This window comes from Natator depressus, chromosome 2 (assembly GCF_965152275.1).
Source record: "Natator depressus isolate rNatDep1 chromosome 2, rNatDep2.hap1, whole genome shotgun sequence".
NCBI lineage: Eukaryota > Metazoa > Chordata > Testudines > Cheloniidae > Natator > Natator depressus.
Window position 1 is genome coordinate 39,684,059 of NC_134235.1, and position 16,289 is coordinate 39,700,347.

Consider the following 16,289-nt stretch of genomic DNA (forward strand, 5'->3'; position numbering starts at 1 on the left):
CCCTCACTCACTTTCACCGGGCTGGGGCAGGGGATTGGGCTGCGCAAGGGGGTGTGGGCTCTGGGGTGGGACCAGGGATGAGAGGTTTGGGGTACAGGAGGGGGGTCAGGGCTTGGGCAGAGGGTTGGGATGCAGGCTCTGGGAGGGAGTTTGGTGCGGGAGGGGGCTCAGGGCAGGGGCAGGGGGTTGGGGTGTGGGAGGAGGTTCAGGGTGCTGCCTCCAGCTGGATGGCACTTACCTCAGCTCCCAAAAGTTGCCGGCATGTCCGTCTCCTAGGCAAAGGGACCTGGGGGCTCTGCATGATGCCCGTGCCTGCAGGTGCCAGCCCCACAACTCCCACTGGCCATGGTTACCAGCCAATGGGAGCTGTGGAGCTGGTGCTCAGGGCAGGGGCAGCACATGGAGCCCCCATGGCCACCTCTGTGCCTAGGGACCGTAGGGACATACCAACCACTTCCCAGAGCCACACGGAGCCAGGGCAGGCAGGGAGCCTACCTTAGCCCTGCTGCACCGCCGACCAGAAATTTAGTGGCCCGTCAGGGTTCTGACTGTTCTTTTCGATGGGGCATTCCAGTCGAAAACCGGATGCCTGGCAACCCTAATGGAGCTCTGGGACTGAATCAGGGCTGTGTACTAAAGGAAGCTGCTGAAAGGTATGTGGTGTTTGCAGGGGCTGGTACAGGTAGGCCTAGGCCCTCCCAAGACTAAAGGCCTGCTCTCTCAACTAAGGGGGAGAAGCCACTAAGCCCAGACCGCAACTGAGTACGTGGGACAATGAAGAAGAAAACAGGAATGGGAATGAGGTCAAAGGTTAAAAATGAGGGAGTCAGAAGGAAAAGGAGCCAAGCAGAGAACTCCAGACAGTGCCCACTGCTCCTCAAAGGCATGGTGTCCAGACGAGACACTGTCCAGAGGAACTCTTCCTGGAGGTGTGATCAGATAAGGGACCAGAAATAGGTGCCACAGTCACCCCCATCTAGCTTCCTCTTCCTGGAGTGATGGATGACCATCTTGGCCAGCGCTAGGAGGTTGATGAGGAGGTCTCACACCTTTGTGGGGGCCACAGATGGGGTGTGCATAAATGAGGATGTGTGGGGAGAAGTGCAGCCAGAACCTCAGTAAAAGATTCTGGAGGAGCCAGAAGAGTGGCTGCAACCTGTAGCACTCTATGTAGACGTGCACCAGGGTCTCCCTCTCGATGCAGAAGAGACCGGGGTCAGGGGAATTCATGAACTGTGCTTGGTACCCCCCTTGCTTTCATCTCTATGGAGGAGCTGCCAGTGGACCATGGAACCAAAGTAGAATACAGACTGGTCCACCAAGGTTCCTTGCCCTCCTCAGGTGGCAGCAGGTCCTGCCTGATGTTCTCTGGGCACGGTTTTGAGGCAAACCGGTTGGATGTTGTGCAGTTGACTCGGGTGGTGTGTCAGGGGTGGCCAGGGAGGCTTGCGAGACGGGGGCCCATAAAATATGCATAGTGAATGAGGATGTAGGTTGCAGGAAGAGAAAGGATGGTCTCATGGCTCAAGCATAAGCCCCTTTGTTTTCCATTTAAACTAATTTTTATTGAAAAAATCCTGGGTTTTACAAAAAATATTTGTTTTTTCCCCGATTTTTCACCCTACTTTTGTATCATTCGAATACACATAAAAATAACTTGTTTTATTAGGAAAATACAATACATTGCATGAGATATATGTATTATGATACTATATTAGTCTGTGTGTATATGCAAAGCTGTCTGTTGAAGTAAGGCTATGTCTTAGTCTAGAAGATACAAACAATAAACAAAGAGGCACTCACATAAGCTCTGAAGTGCATACGCATCTCAACGTACTAATGTATCTCGCGCCCACCATATACACATTTCAAGCTGTTAGCAAATAACAGTTTAAAGATTTGACACACTAAAATGGGACAAAAATGAAAATCTATATCACAATATGTTTCAGAACACAAGGAAGTATTTGAAAGTTTAAAAAAAACAAAAAATAGGAGAAAAGGATGAAGTTGAGTGTAATCGTTGTGAATGGTGTGACCCAATCATTAAATGTAAATATTTATAGGCTAAGAGTTCTAAGTCTATAACAGTAAACTGTTTATTCAAATGAAAAGTTTTATTTGGGGATTAGAGATACATTGTTTTTTTAAACTCAGAGATGGCATTGTGTTTTGAGTTCTGTTTTAGTTCTGCAGCAAACCACATTGAATTCCATTCATCAAAGCATTAATCTACTGAATACTTTTCCCCCAGTCCTTCCATCCACCAAAATAAACCTCAATATTATTTACTCAGAAAAATTTTCATAGTTTTTTCCACTGATTTTCACCCATTTTTGTTGTTGTAGAAATAAACACAAATAACACCACTGGAAGCTGCGGGGGGCCGTGCCTGTGGACGGTCAATGTAAACAAAATGTCTCACAGCCCGCCAGCAGATTACCCTGATGGGCCGCATGCCGAAAGTTTCCAACCCCTGATATAGTATGTGATCATGTAATTAAAGATTATCATAATGCATACACACAAAGGGGTCAAATTAAGGTTGCACAGGTACTCTTAATTTTAGCATTGCCTTAGTGCTTGACTTGCATCTTTAATGTTCTTTTGATCCAGTTTATATATTGTGACAAAGCTCTGTCCTTGCCTCCGTGGGTCCCGCGTTTCCTGGTGGATTTCGCTAGCCTCAGAGGCTCACTGTGACCCTCCACGTAACCCTTCTCTCTCTAGAGACAAGGGTCACAGTCTACTGAGCCATTTTCATCATAAGCCAGCGAGGGAGGTGAGGAGAAGTTATGCTTCCTTGCACAGTCTCTGTTGTCTCCCAGTCTCAGTGATTAATCAGGGGGCAAAGGTGTGGGGGGGGAGCCCGGGCCCACCCTCTACTCCTGGCTCCAGCCCAGGGACCCTAATAGTATCAGCTATGGTAGCTGACCTTTTAGAAACATGACATGTACAATTCCCTGGGCTACTTCCCCCACAGCAGCCCTCACTTCCTCAAGCTCCACTTCACCCTTACCTCAGGGCCTCCTTCCTTGTGCCTGATATGGTGTGTACTACTCAGTCTCTCCAACAGCACAACTTCCTCCCACAGCTCCTGACATGCACACCCACCTGACTAGCTGGGAGGCTTTTAACTAGTTTCAGCCAGCCCCTGATTGGCTTCAGGTGTCCCAATCAACCTAGCCTTCTCCCTGCCTTCTGGAAAGTTCTTAATTGGCCCCAGGTGTCTTAATTGACCTGGAGCAGCTGCCATTTCACTTATCCTGGTACCAGGGATTTGTTTAGCCTGGAGCTAATATATCTATCTCCCACTACTTTTCTATAGCCATCTGGCCTTGCCCCGTCACAATATGTAATATAGGCAATCAGCATGCTACTCCTTTATGATAACAGGAAGCTCTAAAATTCACCTGGACAAATGATGTGTCATGTTCTATCCTTGAAACTAATGGGAGTTCTGTACATGGAACAAGGGTAGAATATGTCACTTCTGAACTAGTGGCATTACGGAAATACCATTTCCATTAAGCTTCCAGTGGGCTGTTTTCCTCCAGGGCTGCACCTATAATAAGGGGAGTTAAGTTTGGGTACTAAGGAAAGAACAGACTTAAAGCAATTTTTAAAAGCCCTGTTATGATTTTGCATGGTGAAACTTCCCCAAAGCTGCAAAGTCTGTTTTTTGAGCAGCCTCTCCAGCCTCCTGACACTTAGAAGTGTGGTGTAATTATTTGTTTTTAATTGACTTGCACCCTTGCGGAATATTTCTAAATAATACTGACTACTGTCCAAGTAAAAGCCGCAGCTTGTTATGAAGTGTAACATCTACATAATAAGCAACAGAATTAAAATGCCCCTAACCTTCCCTTTCTCCTTATCTCCTCCATGCAGCTGTGAAGTCAGTCCCAGGCCCTCTTTTAGAAAATGTGGTTCTGAACACATTCCTGGCTCTCTCTCTCTTTCTCTCTCTCTCTTTCCTTTCCTTTCCTTTCCTTTCCTTTCCTTTCCTTTCCTTTCCTTTCCTTTCCTTTCAGTCCAGCAGATGAGATCCCATTTTACAATGTATTACAGCCATCTGTTTGGAGACAGACATTAACAAATCATTTTTGAAGGATAAATTCCGAGGTGACGCAGTCAGACATGGATCCTTATGCTGTACATGAAAGAGACCCAATGCCCAGAGGAGAAGACTGTATAAAACAGTAGTGTTCATCTACATGCTGTCACATTTAATCTTAGACAGAGGCATTCTGGGCCTGATTGACACAAGGTTTTTACTGATGTAACTGTTATGGGTAAAGGTGTGACTCTTTTTTTAACCAATATAGTTACACTGGTACAATAATATAGTTAAACTGGTACAACCCCTAATGTGGATGTAGTTATACTAGGATAAAAGTGTCTTATCTGTATAGTGTATTCCCCTTCCCCAGAATAGCTACACCAATATAAAGCACCTTTATACATCTAGTACTCCATCCACCTAAGGTGGTCGTGTACAATTAAAATGGTACAACTTTCTAGTGTTTACAGAGGTGTAACTCATGAGCCACCAAATGTGTGCAAAAGGGATTTTAGAACGAATATAATCCCTGCTGTGAATGGAGCTTCTTGATTGATCGTAGTAATTAGTGATGGATAAGGCCTCTTAGATCATCTCCTGAAGACACAGGATTGTTCCCCACCGTGTATTCCTTCAGTGTTTTGTTCAGTCTAGTTTTAAATGATGCCAATTCCTTGGGTGACTCTTCCATAGTCTAATCAGGCTCGCCCTTAGGATGCTTTTTCTGAGATTCAGGCTACATTTTTGATGGTTTGTTTCTGTTATAATCCATTGTACCACTCAAAGCAATTCCTCTGCCTCTGTGGTGTTTACACCTTTCAAATACACATGGACACCTAGGGGATGGTTCCTGGGCTGATGTAAATCAGCATTGCTCCAATGACCCTTAATATATTTTCCTCTCTCCACTTAGCTGTCATTTAGCCAGGCTGTTCTATTTACTTAGGCCTATTTACTTAAGGCATCACAACACGTAACTTCTGGGCACCTAGAAAATCAGAGGAACAGCACTGCAATTCACAAAGTCTGAGTTAGATATCTCGGCTCCCTATAAAATGAATGGGGAGAGATAGGCGCCTTAGACTGAGATCCATAAAAGTCAGCATTTTAGATGGGGAGCTGCCTAAGCTAGCCAATGGGAGCTGCCAATGGAAGGAGTGTGCACTAAGCCCTTCCCTGCTCAGGGAGATGGATGCCTATGTTTGCTAGCAATTCTCAGCTATGAACTCCCAGGTGAATACCTAAGGTATTCTTTGCAGGAGGCTAGGGGCGGGGAGGGCAGAAGAGCAGCTGCAGCTCCCTCACAACTTTTAGTCCAGTGGTTAGGGTACTCCCCAGGGACATGGGAGACCCACCAATTCAAGTCCCACCTCCACCTAATGAGGAGAAGAGCTTGTGCTCTAACCACTGAGCTATGGAATATTCCGATGTGGGACTTCCTCGGTCATTCCTGTTGAAGCTGTTCCACTTGGGATAAATACTCAGTTATTGGTGCAGGATGCTGGGTCTCCCACATACTGGGTGAGGGCTCTAACCACCAGGCTATAAGAGTCATTCTCATGCATGTGCTCGCTCTCTGTCTCAATGACTTCAGTTATTTAGCCACAGTGGGACTGCTTCAACAGGAAGAATTGAAGATGTCCCACATCAGAATAGCCCAATGGTAGTAGAACCTCAGTTCAAGTCCCCCTCTAGCTGGTGAGAAGAAGGGCTTTGAGCAGGGACTTCCCATATCCCAGCTGAGTACCCTAACCACTGGGTTGGCAACCTTTCAAAGAAGGGACCGGCAACCTTTCAAAGAAGACGAGCCATTTTTTTGTTTTTGTCTTTGACCAAAATATTTCAAGAGCTGTATCACTCGCAAAGCTACTTGTAGAGTTAGAATTTACAAACTAATAATAATTGAACATATTAAAGTTATTACTACTCACCAATACTTTTAATGCGACTTCTGCTGTTGGACATCTTTAGAGAGTTGCTCAATGTTTGGTGAATATGCCTTGATTTTCATTTCCAAGCAGGACTCAAGACTAACATCTTGCAGTTGGCTCCTCAGTTTGTTTTTGATAAAATTCATGTTGGAAAACACTTGCTCACAGAAGTACGTTGAACTGAAGATTGAGAGAAGTCCAAATGCATAATTCTTCATCTGACTGTACATATCCGGTAGACAATTCCAAACATTGATTATAATCTGGTCTTGCCATTTAAGGTCGTCCATTGCAGACCACTTGTGCTGTAGCCCCAGGGTGGATTTCTGCCTTACCGGATTTTCTAGTTCAGTGACAAGTGTGATCGGTTGGATCATAGAAAACCCCTTGGGAACTGCCAACTGACGTGCCGAAACTACGCCTGAGCCTGTTTTCCCTGGCAGCTTGGGACTTCAGAACCCTGCCTTGTTTGAGCCAGATATGTTAGCCTGCTACAAACACAGACCCACGTCTGAACCCAAGTCCTGTAAAAGCTGCAGGCTTAATGAAAACAGCTTAAGAAGTGTTCCTGTCTCCAACACTCAGATGCCCAGCTCCCAATGGGGTCCAAACCCTAAATAAATCCGTTTTACCCTGTATAAAGCTTATACAGGGTAAACTCATAAATTGTTCACTCTCTATAACCCTGATAGAGAGATTTGCACAGCTGTTTGCACCCCCAGGTATTAATACATACTCTGGGTTATTTAATAAGTAAAAAGTGATTTTATTCAATACAAAAAGTAGGATTTAAGTGGTTCCAAGTAATAACAGACAGAACAACGTGAATTACCAAGCAAAATAAAATAAAACATGCAAGTCTAAACCTAAAGCAGTAAGAAAGTGATTATAGATGAAATCTCACCCTCAGAGATGTTCCAGTAAGCTTCTTTTACAGACTAGACTCTTTGTAGTCTGGGTCCAACAATCACTCACACCCCTGTGGTTACTGTCCTTTGTTCCAGTTTCTTTCAGGTATCCTTTGGAGGTGGAGAGGCTATCTCTTGAGCCAGGTGCAAACCAAATGGAGGGGTCTCCCAGGGGCTTAAATAGACTTTCTCTTGTGGGTGGAGACCCCCCCTCCTCTCTCCTGTGCAGAATCCAGCTCCGAGATGGAGTTTTGGAGTCACATGGGCAAGTCACATGTCCACGCATGACTCAGTCCTTACAAGCTAGGCCACATTCCCAGGAAAGCTCAGATGTGGATTGGCATCTCAACGTTAGAACATAAGAACATAAGAATGGCCATACTGGGTTAGACCAAAGGTCCATCCAGCCCAGTACCCTGTCTACTGACAGTGGCCAATGCCAGGTGCCCCAGAGGGAGTGAACCTAACAGGTAATGATCAAGTGATCTCTCTCCTGCCACCCATCTCCACCCTCTGACAAACAGAGTCTAGGGACACCATTCCTTACCCATCCTGGCTAATAGCCATTAAAGGACTTAACCTCCATGAATTTATCTAGTTCTCTTTTAAACCCTGTTATAGTCCTAGCCTTCACAACCTCCTCAGGCAAGGAGTTCCACAAGTTGACTGTGCGCTGAGTGAAGAAGAACGTCCTTTTATTTGTTTTAAACCTGCTGCCCATTAATTTCATTTGGTGGCCCCGAGTTCTTATATTATGGGAACAAGTAAATAACTTTTCCTTATTCACTTTCTCCACACCACTCATGATTTTTATATACCTCTGTCATATCCCTGCTTAGTCTCCTCTTTTCCAAGCTGAAAAGTCCTAGCCTCTTTAATCTCTCCTCAGATGGGACCAGTTCCAAACCCCTAATCATTTTAGTTGCCCTTTTCTGAACCTTTTCCAATGCCAGTATATCTTTTTTGAGATGAGGGGACCACAGCTGTACGCAGATTGTTCATTGTTAGCTTAAGTTCATCACCCCTTGGGGATCGGGGGGCAGGCGGCTCCACGCACTGCCACTGCCCCCAGCACCATCCTCACAGTTCCCATTGGCCAGTTCCCGGCCAATGGGAGCTGCGGGGGCGGTGCTTGCGGGTGCGGGCAGCGCACGGAGACCCACTGCCCCCCTACCCCTGAGGGGCGCACAGATACATGCCAGCAGCCAGCTGCTTCCAGGAGTGGCGTGGGGTTGGGGCAGGCAGGCAGCCTGCCTGAGCCCTGCTGTGCTGCCGGCTGGGAGCCAGCTGTGGTAAGTGCCTCCTGGCCAGAGCCTGCACCTTGCACCCCCTCAAAAAACGGCTGCCCACAAGGTTGCCGACCCCTGCACTAGGCTAAAAGATGTAAGGGAGGGTCCCCGGGCACCCAGCTGTTTTGTGTGAACTTTCCTGAGGAGTCTGATCTGGTAAGCAGCCTCAGAGCATGCCTACCAGATTGGGCCCTGCACGCGAGTTAGGTGGGCAAAGGCCTATCTTCCGTGGCTCATGAATCACTCTGAGGCTTAGGTGGGACATAAGCATCCAGATGCCTAGAGTGAGACAGCACTATGCGTACACCCAGCCTGAAACTTAGGAGTCTAGGGAACTCTTAATGCAAAAACCTGGGGGCACTGAATGAATTTAGGTGCCTACAGGGCTCAGCGGCAGTTTTGTCAATTGCAGCAGAGCGTAGAACTGGGATTTAGTTGCCTAGACCTCAGATTTAGGCACCTAACTCTGGGGTTTAGGCATCTAAGTATCTTTGTGAATCTAGGCTTTAGTTCCTCATCAATCAATCCCTCCAGGTTCTTACTCTTCCCCAGGAACATGTTGGTCTTGCACTGCATGCTCATATGCAGTTTGCTGTCCATCACCATTTCTAGCGCCATCAGCATTACAGCTTTCAAGGATCTCTCTCCCACTAAATATTTGCATTTCAGATTATTCTCCCTCCTCCACAATATTATCTCACATGCATCCCATTTAAATCCCATTTTGTTAGTTTCTGTCATTATTTCCAGCTTCTCTAGGTCTCTTTGTATTATGTCCTCGTTGGTTTGCAACACCTCCTGATTTAGCATAATCTGTAAAACTGAGTATAAACTAAATTAATGACCTGTTTATCCCTCTCTTCCAGATCATTAATAAGATGTTAAATAGAACCAGACCTAGAGCAGATCCCTGTGTCCCCCAGATACTTCCCCATCAACTCTAAGCACTGCTGTTTATCATTCATTACCCTTTGTTTATTGGTCTTCCGCCTGCATTCAGTCTATATGACAGTGCTCATAATCAAGCCAATTAGCATTTGTTTTTGAAGTTATACTTTGAACCAGAAGCTTTTCTCAGGGCTGGATAGATGACTACTCCTGCATTCTGTCCCTCTCCTAGTTTTGTAATTCAATCAAAAAGAAGTCAGCAAGTTTGTCTGGCATGATTTATTCTTTAATTTCACTGCTGGCATAAATAAGTGCACTGCACCTTCTTACCTCGATGGTGAATTTCACCTGTGCTTTTTATCACTCACAGTTCCATTACATTCATTTGCTCATTCCCTTAACACCATAGAATATGGTGGTGGGACATCTGGACCAGCTGCTTTGTTTTCCCACATAGTCTCTCACCTGCCGACAAGTTGCTTGTGACTTTTTGATCTTTGTGCCTACAGGAGTCAGATTGCCACTGACAAATTTTGGACAAAAAGTTCATGGTTGAGTCCTGGCTGGTTTTAAGAAAATGTCGTGGTAAAAAAGGTAATCTCCAACAAAGGCAGCATAATCTACCATTCTAAAGGGGGGGGGGGTCTGTGGTAGGACCACAGCATTTCTAACCTCCCTACAGAGGGGGTTCAGGTAACAGGAACTGTTGCATTTCCCCTCCCTCCCATCTGTTGTTATTTGTAAAGGTCTAGGATCACCTGAGGAGACTGATCCAGGAGCCACCTGACAGAGGGACTGGAAGGTTACAAAAGGACTCCAAGAGGGAAGGCTGAAGGAGCTGCACAGGAAGTTTGGACAGGAGAGGGGAAGGGGACAGACTGGCCAAAGTCAGAGATGCTGATATGGGGAGAAAGCTTCATGTTTCAGAATCCAAGCCAGGCATGCAACAGGAGAACTCTGGATGGTCCCAGATGACCCTATCGACAGCCCAAAGAATGCTCTGGAGTGGTGAGAAAACTAAGGCAGGGAAATGTAGGTAGGTTTATTAATTTGTATTGATTTGTGTATTTCTCATGTGCTTAAGTAAAGAGCAATGCTCTCTGAGTCTTGTGCAAAATGTCTGTTATGTACTACACCTTCACATGTGCTCCCTGAGAAAGTTGAACTGTAACCCAGAAGGTCCTCACCTTCAGCATGATGCTGGGAGAGAGTGTGTTTAAGTTATGGGGGAGACTGAGGGGTCAGTGCTGATTCCAGGGGCTGCATGGCCTAAACTCTCAGGAAGAGTGCTAGATAGAGCAGCTATACCTCAAGTGTCTGTCTACAAACAGTGGCTGGCCTCTGTTTAGACCAAGGGTTGGCAACCTTTCAGAAGTGGTGAGCCGAGTCTTCATTTATTCACTCTAACTTAAGGTTTTGCGTGCCAGTAATGCATTTTAATGTTTTTAAAAGGTCTCTTTCTATAAGTCTATAATATATAACTAAACTATTGTCATATGTAAAGTAAAAAAGGTTTTTAAAATGTTTAAGAAGCTTAATTTAAAATTAAATGAAAATGCAGATCTTATAAGTTTAGTGTGATACTTGCCCTTGCTTTTCCTTGCTGAGTTTTCCAATGTCTAGCATGTATTTGGATACTTCACGCTGCACACAGGCTTCTGAGTGATCAGTTGTTAACCAGCTCCAAGAGGGACGGGGGACAGATTTCATGTGTGAAAATATCTGTTCACACAGGTATGTGGATCCAAATGCTGAAAGCACTGCAAACGCAATTTTCTTCAGACAGTTAAATTTCACTGGCAGAGACGTCCAGCTGGTCAGAATAGAGGCCCCATGATATCTCTCCATAGCTTCAAGTGCACTCCACAGATCTCCAAACTTTGATGCCCACAATTCTGAGCTTTTTAGCTGAATGAGATGCATTTAGAAATCTTCAACACCCATCCTCTGAAATACAGACAAATTCAAGTTGCTTTCGTTGAACTTCTCAGGTTTAATTAGAAAAGAAAGCATTGGGCCAAATCTCTGGAAATCTCGAAAATTCTGACTTCACTTCTTGCATGTACATTCGTATCTCTACGTCAAATGCAGGCGCTGTTCCACGTGGTGTGATAGTGATGTAAGCAGCAAATCAGGACTTTAAAATATCCCAGTACAGTGGCGCTGGAACAATTTTTAAGGTGGGGGTGCTGAGCTGCGCCCCCTCTTGCCCCTGTCTGCACCCCTTCCTGCCCCAGGCGGGGGCCAGTGAGCCACAGCTGGGGGCAGCTGCAGAGCCCCAGGCCAGCAGCCGGGACTCCAGGCCAGCAGCAGAGCCCCCCGGACCGGTGGCCAGGACCCGGGGCTGGCAGCGGGCTGAGCGGGGCCGGTGGACGGAACCCCAGCTGGCAGGGGGCTGACGGTCGGTGAGCCAGGGCAGCAGCGGAGCCAGGTGTCCAGTGGCCAGGACCCGGGCAGTGTGAGTGCCACTGAAAATCAGCTCGCGTGCTACCTTTGGCATGTGTGCCATAGGTTGCCTACCCCTGGTTTAGACTCTAAAGGTTTAAAACACAGGGATCTACGAAGCAACTTAGGTGCCTGAACTCCAGAGTTAGGGATCTGTCCCCCATGCATGGCACCACTGCAACCCATGAAACTCCCACTTCTGCTGCTTAACTCTGTAAGTGCTTGCACTCACTCAGTACCTAAGCTCCTGCTGTAAAAATTCCCTAGTCACTTAAGTTTTAGATGCTAGGGCAAGTGCACGCTGCTGCCTCTCATTAGGCTTCTGGGCACCTATCTCCTGCCTGAGTCCCAGAACCGACAGGTGGCCAGCGCCATGTCCCTGCGGCCCTGGGGCCGGGGGGGCAGGGCAGAGGGCTCTGCATGCTGCCCTCGCTGGGGGGTACCTCCCCCCACAGCTCACATTGGCTGGGAACGCGGAACCGTGGCCAATGGGAGCTTCGGGGGAGATACCCACAGGCGAGGGCAGCGTGCGGAGCCCTCTGCTCCTCCTCCCCCAGGGGCTGCAGGGACGTGGTGCCGGCCTCTTCTGGGAGCGGTGCGGGGCCAGGGCAGGCATGCAGGGAGCCTGCCCTGGCCCTGGTGTGCACCGCTGCCACCCCGGAGCTGCTCCAGGTAAGCAGCACTGGGCCAGAGTCCACACCCCAAACCCCTCCTGCACCCCAACCCCCTGCCCTGAGCCCCCTTCTGTACCTTGCATTCTTCCTGCACCCCAACCCCCTTTTACACCCTGCACCCCTTCTCTGCCCCAACCCCTTGCCCTGAGCCCCTTCATGCACACCGCACCCCCTCCCACACTCCTCACTGCTTCCTGCACCCCAACCCCCTGCCCCAGCCCTACATTCATGGCCCTGTGTGCAATTTCCCCACCCAGATATGGCCCTTATGCCAAAAAGTTTGCCCACCCCAGGTATAAAGCCACACATAAGTCAAATAAGCTCTGCACTTTATCCAGTCCTCATATTGTACCGATAAAAGAGGAACTCTTTTTCCTAGGACACACACTGGAATTTCTTCCACTTTTGTGTGTGTGATATTTAGCTTTCATAGAACTTATCAGTGCTTAGATATTATGGGAACAGGTGCTTGAAATACCTTACAATAGCTCCTCTGTAGTTCTAAGAAGCATTTGGACCATATTTTCAGCCTGGGGGTGTACCAGAACAGGCTGAGCTGGAGAGATGGTGAGGCCTGAGCACTCTGAGGGTATGTCTACACTACGAAATTAGGTCGAATTTATAGAAGTCGTTTTTTTAGAAATCGGTTTTATATATTCAAGTGGGTGTGTCCCCACAGAAAATGCTCTAAGTGCATTAAGTGCATTAACTCGGTGGAGTGCTTCCACAGTACCGAGGCAAGCGTCGACTTCCGGAGCGTTGCACTGTGGGTAGCTATCCCACAGTTCCCGCAGTCTCTGCTGCCCATTGGAATTCTGGGTTGAGATCCCAATGCCTGATGGGGCTAAAACATTGTCCCGGGTGGTTCTAGGTACATATCGTCAGGCCCCCGTTCCCTCCCTCCCTCCGTGAAAGCAGCAGCAGACAATCGTTTCGCGCCTTTTTTCTTGAGTTACCTGTGCAGACGCCATACCACGGCAAGCATGGAGCCCGCTCAGGTAACCGTCACCGTATGTCTCCTGGGTGCTGGCAGATGCGGTACTTCATTGCTACACAGCAGCAGCAACCCATTGCCTTGTGGCAGCAGACGGTGCAATAGGACTGGTCGCGGTCATCGTCATGTCCGAGGTGCTCCTGGCCACATCGGCCAGGAGCGCCTGGGCAGACATGGGTGCAGGGACTACATTAGAAGTGACTTGACCGGGTCATTCTCTTTAGTCCTGCATTTAGTCCTATTGAACCATCTTATGGTGAGCAGGCAAGAGATGAGGATGGCTAGCAGTCCTATTGTACCATCTTCTGCCGAGCAGCCATGAGATGTGGATGGCATGCAGTCCTTCTGCACCGTCTGCTGCCAGCCAAAGATCTAAAAGATAGATGGAGTGGATCAAAACAAGAAATAGACCAGATTTGTTTTGTACTCATTTGCTTCCCCCCCTCCCCCATCTAGGGGACTCATTCCTCTAGGTCACACTGCAGTCACTCACAGAGAAGGTGCAGCGAGGTAAATATAGCCATGTATCAATCAGAGGCCAGACCAACCTGCTTGTTCCAATAAGAACAATTACTTAGGTGCACCATTTCTTATTGGAACCCTCCGTGAAGTCCTGCCTGAAATACTCCTTGATGTAAAGCCACCCCCTTTGTTGATTTTAATTCCCTATAAGCCAACCCTGTAAGCCATGTTGTCAGTCACCCCTCCCTCTGTCAGAGCAACGGCAGACAGTTGTTCCGCGCCTTTTTTCTGTGCGGACGCCATACCAAGGCAAGCATGGAGGCCGCTCAGCTCACTTTGGCAATTAGGAGCACATTAAACACCACACACATTATCCAGCAGTATATGCAGCACCAGAACCTGGCAGAGCGATACCAGGTGAGGAGGCGACGTCAGCGAGGTCACGTGAGTGATCAGGACATGGACACAGATTTCTCTGAAAGCATGGGCCCTGCCAATGCATGCATCATGGTGCTAATGGGGCAGGTTCATGCTGTGGAACGCCGATTCTGGGCTCGGGAAACAAGCACAGACTGGTGGGACCGCATAGTGTTGCAGGTCTGGGACGATTCCCAGTGGCTGCGAAACTTTCGCATGCGTAAGGGCACTTTCATGGAACTTTGTGACTTGCTTTCCCCTGCCCTGAAGCGCATGAATACCAAGATGAGAGCAGCCCTCACAGTTGAGAAGCGAGTAGCGATAGCCTTGTGGAAGCTTGCAACGCCAGACAGCTACCGGTCAGTTGGGAATCAATTTGGAGTGGGCAAATCTAGTGTGGGGGCTGCTGTGATGCCAGTAGCCCACGCAATCAAAGATCTCCTGACATCTTGGGAAGTGTGACCTGGGAAATGTGCAGGTCATAGTGGATGGCTTTGCTGCAATGGGATTCCCTAACTGTGGTGCGGCCATAGACGGAACCCATATCCCTATCTTGGCACCAGAGCACCAAGCCGGCGAGTACATAAACCGCAAGGGGTACTTTTCAATAGTGCTGCAAGCTCTGGTGGATCACAAGGGACGTTTCACCAATATCAATGTGGGATGGCCGGGAAAGGTACATGACGCTCGCATCTTCAGGAACTCTGGTCTGTTTCAAAAGCTTCAGGAAGGGACTTTATTCCCAGACCAGAAAATAATTGTTGGGGATGTTGAAATGCCCATAGTTATCCTTGGGGACCCAGCCTACCCCTTAATGCCATGGCTCATGAAGCCGTACACAGGCAGCCTGGACAGTAGTCAGGAGCTGTTCAACTACAGGCTGAGCAAGTGCAGAAAGGTGGTAGAATGTGCATTTGGACGTTTAAAGGCGCGCTGGCGCAGTTTACTGACTCGCTTAGACCTCAGCAAAACCAATAATCCCACTGTTATTACTGCTTGCTGTGCACTCCACAATATCTGTGAGAGTAAGGGGGAGACGTTTATGGCGGGGTGGGAGGTTGAGGCAAATCACCTGGCTGCTGGTTACGCGCAGCCAAACACCAGGGCGGTTAGAAGAGCACAGGAGGGCGCGGTACGCATCAGAGAAGCTTTGAAAACCAGTTTCATGACTGGCCAGGCTACGGTGTGAAAGTTCTGTTTGTTTCTCCTTGATGAAACCCCCCGCCCCTTGGTTCACTCTACTTCCCTGTAAGCTAACCACCCTCCCCTCCTCCCTTCGATCACTGCTTGCAGAGGCAATAAAGTCATTGTTGCTTCACATTCATGCATTCTTTATTCATTCATCACACAAATAGGAGGATGACTACCAAGGTAGCCCAGGAGGGGTGGTGGAGGAGGGAAGGAAAATGCCACACAGCACATTAAAAGTTTACAACTTTAAAATTTATTGAATGCCAGCCTTCTGTTTTTTGGGCAATCCTCTGTGGTGGAGTGGCTGGTTGGCCGGAGGCCCCCCCACCGTGTTTTTGGGCGTCTGGGTGTGGAGGCTATGGAACTTGGGGAGGAGGGTGGTTGGTTACACAGGGGCTGTAGTGGCAGTCTGTGCTCCAGCTGCCTTTGCTGCAGCTGGAGCATACTGGTTTGATCCTCCAGCAGCCTCAGCATTGAATCCTGCCTCCTCTTATCACGCTGCCGCCACATTTGAGCTTCAGCCTTCTCTTCAGCCCGTCACTTACTCTCTTCAGCCTGCCACCTCTCCTCCTGGTCATTTTGTGCTTTCCTGCACTCTGACATTATTTGCCTCCACGCATTCGTCTGTGCTCTGTCAGTGTGGGAGGACAGCATGAGCTCAGAGAACATTTCATCACGAGTGCGTTTTTTTTCCTTTCTAATCTTCACTAGCCTATAGGAAGGAGAAGATCCTGTGATCATTGAAACACATGCAGCTGGTGGAGAAAAAAAAGGGACAGCGGTATCTAAAAAGACACATTTTATAAAACAGTGGCTACACTCTTTCAGGGTAACCCTTGCTGTTACCATTACATACATAGCACATGTGCTTTCGTTACAAGGTCGCATTTTGCCTCCCCCCACTGCGTGGCTACCCCCTCAACCCTCCCCCTGGCTAACAGCGGGGAACATTTCTGTTCAGCCACAGACAAACAGCCCAGGAGGAACGGGCTCTTCTGAGTGTCCCCTGAAGAAAAGCACCCTATTT

The 16,289-nt window shown here is 48.0% G+C and overlaps 1 protein-coding gene across 1 annotated transcript in view; it reads left to right on the forward strand.

Moving 5' to 3' along the window:
* Window positions 1-585: 585 nt before the first annotated feature.
* The window catches only part of NIPAL2 (NIPA like domain containing 2), a 150,268-nt gene continuing 134,564 nt past the window's right edge, over window positions 586-16,289 (forward strand). Inside the window, exon 1 of the mRNA XM_074942898.1 lies at window positions 586-682. Within this exon, the coding sequence (XP_074798999.1) occupies window positions 586-682 (97 nt within the window). The remainder of the gene's footprint in view (window positions 683-16,289) is intronic.